Source organism: Ylistrum balloti, unplaced genomic scaffold, assembly GCF_031769215.1.
Source record: "Ylistrum balloti isolate Yb309-2 unplaced genomic scaffold, AGI_CSIRO_Ybal_v1 Utg370612, whole genome shotgun sequence".
NCBI classification, from domain to species: domain Eukaryota; kingdom Metazoa; phylum Mollusca; class Bivalvia; order Pectinida; family Pectinidae; genus Ylistrum; species Ylistrum balloti.
In genome coordinates this window covers 688,204-698,296 of record NW_026782376.1, presented here as the reverse complement: position 1 = coordinate 698,296, position 10,093 = coordinate 688,204, and the positions used below count along the sequence as shown (strand labels likewise).

General features: G+C 33.3%; 1 protein-coding gene across 1 annotated transcript in view; it reads right to left on the bottom strand.

Moving 5' to 3' along the window:
* Nucleotides 1–6,140: 6,140 nt before the first annotated feature.
* The window catches only part of LOC132556989 (R-spondin-2-like), a 42,909-nt gene continuing 38,956 nt past the window's right edge, over nt 6,141–10,093 (bottom strand). Inside the window, exon 5 of the mRNA XM_060221453.1 lies at nt 6,141–6,588. Coding sequence (XP_060077436.1) covers nt 6,323–6,588 — 266 coding nt within the window. The 3' untranslated portion in view covers nt 6,141–6,322. The remainder of the gene's footprint in view (nt 6,589–10,093) is intronic.

Here is a 10,093-nt window from a genome sequence, read left to right as displayed (position 1 = left end):
CATTAATCAAGCAAGAAAAAATGTCTTCATATATTTAATCTTCCACTGGCCACAAACGCTCTCTTAATAACACCTTGTTATATTCATATAAATCCTACTGGAGGTTCAGATTTATTTGTTGTGAGCTGCGGTACGCTGGAACGTATTTCGTAATAAACTCAGTACAGAGGGATTCGAGATATGCAGGAGGTTAACAGAGATAATGGTGAATTCTTATGATCTTCAAAAGGATCTTATTCGGAAATATTCTATATCCTTGTGCAATATGAATTTTGGCGTTTTTGATGCTCGTTAGTATGCTTTGTGGTTCCATTGTTGTTGACATTGTTCTCATTATGGAACGTGACATTACTTACCTTGATTGACCGATGTTTACAAGGCGGATATTGTCGATACCCTCCAGGGACATGTTGTCGTATTCCTTTTGTCCCTTTACAGAGAGATCCCCGTGGACACGTTTCTTTTGTTCTTTATTCAAGATTCGGTTTGCCTGTATTGTCTTTGTTTACATTCAATCATGACTAAGGTCAGATTGAAATGATTTTTAAGTGCTATTTGAGCTTGTTGTCAAGATCTCGTTCGCTGGCATGTCCATACAACAAAATGTTCCCCGAATTCCATGTGTTTTCTTTTCAGAACTGGAAACAAAGCTTTGCTGTGTCCTTAAATTTCAGTTTTAGCTATACACACATATATCAATATGACGTTTTTCCTTAAAACTACAAGAAAACTATTAAATAGCCGTATATGTGTGATAAGTCAGGCCTTTATGATTGTTCTGTTCCCAGATAGTAATTTTCTAACTTCATTGTCTTATTGGGTTGAATGTTGTAGATGGTTTGACATTCAAGGGCTTGTTGACATTTACAATGTCCTTGCTAGGCGTCGAAAAAATGGCGAAACACGGAATTTTCTTTCATTCTTTCAAACGCGCAATATGGGTATCAATGTTTGTGATGTTAGTGTGTATGCTTAGCAGTGTTGTAACCACTCATATCCTATTTTGAAGAAATAGAAATTACTTGAAAGTTTCAATTCATTACATTCTTACCAAATACAGTTTCACATGCACGAAGAATGATTTTGATGTATCAAGTTGTGCAAACCCATGAGTTGTATTTGAGAAAAAAAATAAACAAAAAAAAAAAAAAAAAGGAAAAAGAAAGGTGTGAAACAAGAAAGTATCCCTGAAGCATTCTTACGTGTAATTACGTCATCACGTCCAGCGGTATGTGGCAGTTCATTAGCAGTCTATTGATATTGATGTTTCATTGTAACAGTAATGTCTGCATGGCGATTGGATGCGTATATAGATCATAGCAGTAGTCATAGCTTTATTCAATATAAACATATTTTATAAAACCACTACCATATTTCAGCCAATCACATGATATAACTAAGATGCCTATATCTGGGCAATGGAATATTCAGTGGATCCTTCGTTGCAACCTCTTTGTGTTACCAATGTATATCGTGTTATCTAACACGTTTTTACAAACTGATTCTTGTATACTAAATCTTTATGTAGCCAATATCATTGATGACACAGCAGACGTTCGTAATTCTCACTAAAAGAGTCGGATTTTGTTTATAGATCTCTTCGGAAAAAAACGAGTTACAATTTATTGATATTCACTTCCTTTCGGTTTTGTTGCTTACTGTCTCTTAATTTCTTTAAAAAATTGTTTCATTTTTTTATATTTTTTTTATTAATGGGGAAGGGGGGTTTCCCTGCAGATTCAATATGGAAAATGATCCAGAAAGTCGGACTGACATGAACATGAGGACAGACAGTTATTAAGATTATAGCTGAGAAAGCACAGAGAACATATTGTTGCTTAAGGTGCACATTAAACACCACTGCTGACCCGCCAATCAGACGACGTCGCAGAATAAGGGTTGAAACGGCCGGCGATGGTTGGAATCCACCTGACGACGCTGTTAACAGTAATCTCCATTTCGCCAGTGTTAAACTAAAGTAGCGGTAGCAGAGAAATAAGTAAGTCATTTACATTTCAAAAGTAGTTTGGAAATATTGACGTTGTAGCATATTTTGGCATTTACGGTTGACAGTAAGATGACGTCATTTTAAACAGACCACTTTACGTGATAATCTACCGTTTCATACTGTTATCTGGTAGGAATCTCCAACAAAACTGTTTAACACATTAAAATTTTAACATTAGTGAAAACTCGAATTGTACATGAAAAAGATTTGATGGAAAACCATATTCAAACTTATTCATTCTCCGCTTCAATTTCGTGCGAAAAGGAGAACAGGAGAAATTTTCTGCAGGGACTAAAAGCACCGCTCTGATTAGTCAAAACTACGAAAGCTATATCACCAATAAAAAGTTTCATCATTACTAATGATAAGAAATTCTTTTTTATTTTATTGATAAATTCCATTGTCTCACCGACAAAAATATAATCTTCTTCTCGTGAAAAATGCAGATAAAGCATCAAGGTATTGTATAATACTAGTATTTTTTATGATGTTTAACAGGAAATCATGAAGTATCCTCAGTATACGACTTATCATATATATTCAACAAATACCTCTCCTCGAGGTATAGAAAAAATCTTCAGTCAATCTATAGCTACTGACAGACTCCGTAATATAAACAGATATCTGCCAATTCCATCAATTGTGAGCCACCTACACACACCTGCAGCATCATCAACATCATCCTTCGCATCATATAGGTCGAGTGTCTCATCAGGTTAAATAGTCTATATGACAGGATACTTTAGCATTTAATGTTTTCATATTAGAAAATAAACGTCCAAATACTTGGCAGGTTGAAGTTACTTGAAGAGACGTACAATAACGCTGGTTGATTTATCTGATACAGAATTCGTTTATCCCACTGGGTCATCTAATAGTGGTTCCACAGTTTCGTGAGTGTACATCTCCATTTCATTTTGTCTCGTTATTTCCTCGGTGTCTTATTTGTATTGCTATAATTCTATCGTGCTTGTTGTGTTACATAAAAGATGTATTTCTTTAACAATTTGGAATATATTTTACAATATTGTTATTTAGGTTTTGCTGTTTTGTGAACTAAGAACAAAAACATAGGTATTGATATAACACCAAAGTCCTACCTGAAATCAAAGCGTTCGATAGATACAAGATCGTGAACCCTTCAGTGGCAAACTTTCAAGTTTGAGGATGACCTGGAAATCTTTGCCATTGGAGGCGGAAGTCACTGCTGGTGAACTTTCCGTCCCCGAGATTTGTCGTATCCTGCATACTACGTTTGATTTCATTCAAATGTTGGCATGGTTCAGAGTATACATCTGCACTTAAATTGTCAGGTTTATGAAAATTACTACAGTTATTGAAATTCTGTCTCGATCACTTTGGAATTTCCTCTGTCGCTTCAATGCTCGCAAAACTCAGACCTTAACATCACTGACGAGTCCTTGAAGGACGGAACAGCTGTGTGATACAGATTTATTAATTACTTATTAAATTAATTAATTCACTGTTGTATCTAATGTTTAAGTGTATTACAATGTGATACTCACTGGTGTGTCTTTTGGACACTAAAGGTAACAAAAAAGCAACAACAAAAACGTGCATTCTTATTTGAATTTTTAATTCTGTAAATGTTATATTCTACCAACTATTAAAAATGTTCTGTTACATAAATCTTGTACAACTTTCCTTTCTACAAGACCAAATTTTTGTGCGTTACCGTTTTGGTTTTTACGCGATTACGAAAATTAAAATTTTTGTAGTGAAAAATCCTCTATTTTCATAGAGCTGTTTTTTTTGTTGATTTCGTAGGCATTCTTGATCCACGAATACAAGTGCCCATGAAAAAGAAATTCTATGAAAACCACGAAATTTGAGCCCCACGTAAGCTTATGGTTTTACAGTACATGTTTGGGTATATTCAAAGAAACAACATCAGACAATATGTGTGGTTTAAAATTTGATTGACATAATATTATCTAAAAGAATCGCTAATTGTTTTATTCAGTAATATATACAGAAACACTGGAATTTCAATAATTTATTCTCATATGTGAAAATTCAACTGCTTTTTAACAGGAGAGATATTCTATAAATCTAGAGTAAAGCAGGCTCAATTTTTAACTTATCCTTTTGGAAATCTTGAATAATGAAATGTCCGATGAATTATTTTTAAATGAAAGGTCTTTATCTTCACCTGTAGTGCTAAAGATAGTTCTGACATCAATATACATCCCTTAACATGTTTCACTATCCTTATAGGTAAACGATGTCAAATAGAAATGGGATCTAAAAAAATCATGCGTGCCCAATAAGATGGATGGCTACTCGTACAATACACCATTATAATCCTCCTTTCTGAAACGAACGATATTTTGTTATCGTCATTGATCGATATATTGCACTACAATGCAGTTGTATAAATGAACTACGAAAACAATATTTAGTTCACCGAGTCTGAATATAATCTCAAACTAGAAAAATCCTACTAAGTGCCTTGTAATGTTGGCGTTGGTCACCAACTGATCACTAGTCAGAATTCAGGAGCAATCAAACTGGAAATCGCAAATATTTTTTAAGTCTTCGTTTATGCTAATTTAGGCATTACGATATTAAGTGCAATGGCGTTTGTCTTGGAAGCAATCTTACAAAGATTCCAATTCATTTAAACTAAAATGGTTTATGAAATACCGACAATATGGTTCTATTGACTGAATATCCAATCAATGGTTGACTGCCCTCATCCGTATGACTGCAATACTGAGGTATTAACGCGACTGATATCATTAAACTCCATTAAAAATCATAAATACACAAATATGTATTTTGAAACTTCTAAAATAACCGAACAGATGAAATAATTGCTTTCATGTTAGACTTATATAGTGATAAAACTGGGTTTTTTTTATTGTTTTATCAGGGTAAAAAGTAATCTGTACATACATGTATAATCGTACGCTGGTGGACATCGTTTCCTAAAAACAATGTACATAAATATATTTATCATAATTAAAATGTCATCAAAGTGTAGTCAGGACACAACTATAGCATATAGCTCTTTTGCCTTCAAATAAAATATCTTATACCTTGCCTTCAAATAAAATATTTCATACCAACACCGCTTGTCTTTATAGAAATACAACTGTACATACTGCAAAATAAATACAATATTTTTGTTTGCAATTGAATAGGAACATAAAAATCAAAGTGATTGGCATTAATACCTTCGAAATCAATTACATGAACCACACATTATAATCCTACTAGTTTCCTATACGGACATTTATTCATTTATCACTTTTGAACCAAGCTCAATTGTTTCAAATCCATATTTCAAAAAAAATGTCTGAAATTTCTGTAAACAATTTAAAAAATGATCGCTGTCTTTTTTCTGTTTAATCAAGTCATTCGCACGTTTGACAGGATCATATGTTTACGTCGTTAAATGTATGAAGTTGAATTCCTTTGAATCCATGTGATTAATCGCTATATTGTGTGGAATTATAAACATTTGTCGATGTTCCACAGTGCTCACGTCGGCAGTTTCTATACCGCCTGGTGCTACATTGAGCTCAATCATATATGCTAAACGCTATTCAAATATCACATTTATAGACAAGCAATGTGACTAAAATACATCTTGTACACAAATATATAAATCCATCTCTCTGGGTACACTGCATCTTAAATCACATATGTAGGTATGGAATAATATGGCAGTGACGTCACAGTCACAAAAAAACACAACCAGAATATTACCCGCCTTTGCACTCCATCTTAGACACAGATTATTTTCCTTAAACCGCCCTTGTATGACGTAGTTAGTTGAAACAAAACATTTTCCCTACGACTTCTTCACAAAAAAATAAAATAAGCAATGACGCCACTGTTAAATGATGCAGTAAGTTGAAAAGAACATTAAACTCCTTAGCAGAATTCTACCGCAAGTAAACATCATCAGTTCCGGAAGTTCAACTGAGAATTAATTCTTCATTATTATAAATATCACTTTTTAAGTACAAAACACATTCAAAAGAAATTCGGTTTCTTGTTTTAACACTGTTGATTGCTCATGGCCAACTTCAACAGAGATGGCGTGTCAAATGGGTGGTTCCCAAATAGTGTTTGTTCTTTAAACTTCTCTATTGAAGACAGCAACACCTAGTCATTCTCGATCTCACAATCACTAACAGAAGAACCTTGATCCATTACTGGGTCTGTATTCACAGTACGTTCACTTGAACCTGTATAATATATAATAATAGGTTCTTTAGGGAACGATCCACCATACACTTTTGTATAGCACTAACGAGACACATAAGATGTATGCCCTCATTTTTATCCATTAGAAAGAATATGAATATCATTATACACTCGGTCGCGGCCACAAAACACTTCCCATGCCTTTTTTTGTAATCTTTGTTTTCGTTTTCTTTGTAATCTCTTTCTATTTCGATGTTTGTTCTTTCTTCCGCGTCTTCGTTTCTTTCCCCTTTTTCTTTTTCTGTACTTTCGTTTCTTTTTTCGTCTCCGTCGTCTCTTTCGTTTTCCAAATGGCTTTTTCCTTTTCTCAAGCGTAAGATCTGAGTTATTGAGTAACAGATCTGGAAGTATACATTAGATGCCTCATCAGGCTATAGTTTGATTAACCTCCCCAAGATTGGGTCATTGTTAGCCAGGATTGAATATACATTAGAATTATATATAAAAAAGGATGATAATGAACACGTCAGTGAGGCACATCCGGACCATGCTCCACTCTTGTATTTCCACTTCCGGTTTATACTCATACTTGTATTAAAGATCGACCGGATGTTAATTAACAGAAATCACATGCATTATAAAAATATATCGGGATTCATGCAAAATTCTTATAAAACCAAAAGTAACATGGAAACGGTTTCAAAGTTCTAGTCATAACAAATTTAATACAGTATGATATACAATAGGATTATGGTATCCATGATTCCAAAATATAATTGGCACTATGCATTTTACAATTTTGTAACTTATTGTGAAAAATATCATTCGCCTTAAAGTTGCTTGACGAAAACGCTTTGAAACCACTCCGAGGCAAGTTATGTAAACATCAAGTGAAAATTACGTTGTGGACGAAAATGTGCTGCTGACTAGTTCAGAGGATTTCTGTCAACAAGTATATACAAAGAAAACATTGTGATAGGAACCGCTTAATTCGGAGAAGTGTAAGGTCAACATGGCCGTGTGTGGTCTGTAACGGTCAAACCGAGTAATTACACACACGAGGTTACCAAGTGATTTATCTTACCGTAGATAACACGCGTTTATATATACGAAATAATGTATTTGTTCCGTTATAATTTAGAGAATTCACACTTTCTACACGGTTATTTTCAAATATTTTGAAATTGCGTTATGTTCTAAAACTTTGAAATAATACATTTCAATTTGAGAACATACACATAAATTCTAACGGATATGTAAAACACAAATTACATCTTTTTTGCTTATTTTAGATTGAACTTTTTGAAAAGCAAAATACCTTAAAGTACCAAGATTTTATTTCCATGTTTACATAAAAGAACATTTATTCAGTGAAAGTTTTTGACTTGGAAATTCATCAAATCTGAGTCCTTTACAAGTATAAGGTGCGTTTTCCAATTCTTCACAGTAAATAGCTGTATAAACATTTTGAAGCCTATTAAAAAGTGCATGTTGTCTGGTACGTATTTGCTAAAAAATGAAATAGAAATGAAAAGAAAACCGCTTGAACCAAAGACGTGATTAGTTACACTGAATAATGAACCCATTAAACCAACTTGTTTACAAAAGTTTCATTCGTACTTATTACAAAACTATTCAACAAAGGCTACGTAAACACAAATGCTGACCACGTGACCAGTCAGTACTTCGCAATGCAGTGGATGTCGTTCTTGTTATTTTCATATCTATTTTCCGTGGTGATATTTACAGTGATAAATAATGTTGTCAACTACATTTGGGAATTGACCCAAAATTTCCCGCACTCCAAAATATCCCCCATAAACCATTCCCGACTTCAAACTGAACGTGTGTGTTAGATATCGTGAATACTGAAAAGATTTTCAAGCGAAGTAATATCGCGATAAAAAAATTACCATTAATTGAAAAAAAAATCATGACGTCTGTGAAAACATAACCTATATAACTTCAAGTATTTGGTAAAAACCAGCAAAAATTTCATCGTCAATCCAAACAACTTTTACAATTTGCAATTTTAGATATGGTCAGTAAATGTAAACGTTACTGTTAATAGCAGTGAACTGTAACATATATACAATGTACGTATTATATACAAGTTAATGGATGAAAACATTTTATCAAATGTTTCATAACCTTTAAAGGCAACCAATCTCGTGATTCTCTTTACCCTGCGTGTGGAGTAGGTGACAAGATATTAAATCTAATCATTTTTCTTCATTTTCATCCGGCTTCCTTTTACATCATATAATTACAGTAATGAAGATCAACAACGCTTCTTAATAATAAATACATTGTAATACTGTTTTAGAAATGCGTATATGATATTGTGTTTATTTATTATATATTTAGACCGTTTCGTGCAATGACTATAATGTCTTATTGTGATTTTAGTGTTATTTTAATTATAATGTTCTGTACAAACGATCTAAATAGCATTCATCATTTTACATGTCGACCTTATTGGAAACGATTGCCTCTCAGTGATACTCTACTAGAGCGAATCGTCTGGAGACAACACTATAATTGGAAAGCAATATATGTCCGCTCAATCAAATGCAGTTATATACAGTTAAAGTAATCCCTCCCTCGTCTCAATGTGTGCACAGTGCAGCCACAATAAAAGGAAGCAAACCTTAATCAATCGATTATCTCATCAACTCCTGGTGTAGTTTCTATATCTGTTCCTCACCATCTTTTAATGTCATTTCCAAGAACTGTTCTTATAATCTTTTGTAAAGTTTTATACATATCTTAATCAATCCCTCGTGCCATGTGTTTATTGAAATAGAGGCTAATTTCTGGAGATTTTCATTATAAAAAATCCGTTCCTCAGACCCGAGGAACATCGACGTCTGAAAAGCCGGAGAAGACTGCAGTATTGTAGTGTAAATTGTCGATGAGTTATTGGATTGGAGAAAACTTCCATTTTATATTGCAACGGAAAACATGCTTTATCATAAATTCTTTAATAAATGTTCATATACACGAATTTGTATTTACTCAAGTTGTTTATGAGTACCAAGAAAACAACACATTCCGCTAACCTTTCACAACAGGTTAATTTCTTTCCATTTATAGGTAGTCATATGCATGCTTTAATTCGGTTACGTTGCTGCGTCGACGAACTGATTCGATATACCACCACGTGGCGGGATTCTACATACATCATATTTGACAAGGTTAACTCATGCATTCAAAACTATACATATAAAAGTTTAGTATTAACTGCATGCAAAGCATAGTAAAAAGCATAAAAGTGATTGGGTGTATACCTGCTTAATTATGTACGTCTTAAAAAATTAATGACAAAATTTTGTATTTTATATCAGTAATAGAAATATTCGGTCAATACTTTCGGTTCATTATTGAATTTTAACGATTAAGCTTAATAGGAAGGGCTTCTATATAAATAAAATATAAATATATAAGTAAATTTTGATTACGTTAGTAATCACTTGCTGCCGAATCGTTTGGTATTTTTTATGTGTCTTTAATCTCCAATGGCAAAATTTAAAAATATTTTTGATTGAATACGTTGTCCTGTATTTCGTTCCCATTATGCTACCTTACTAATCATTTCATTCCGTGTTGTGTTTTCGTGTTGTCTCCCTTGTCATGTTCAAGTTATTGAATATATTCAATAATTATATTTTAAAAAATCACCTTGTAATCCATAGAACACGTGTAAGAGGCATTCGTGTACATCACTACGATTGCATAAATTCGTTAACTTAAATAACCATATGAGATTTTATTCCCCACGCACGGAATGCCACATATAGGTTGAAAGTTGACGTAAATTCAGTAACATTTGACCCTGAAACTACGGCTGATTCTATTGTTTTATATTCGCATCTCAGAAATAGAAAAGTCTCTCGACTTACAATT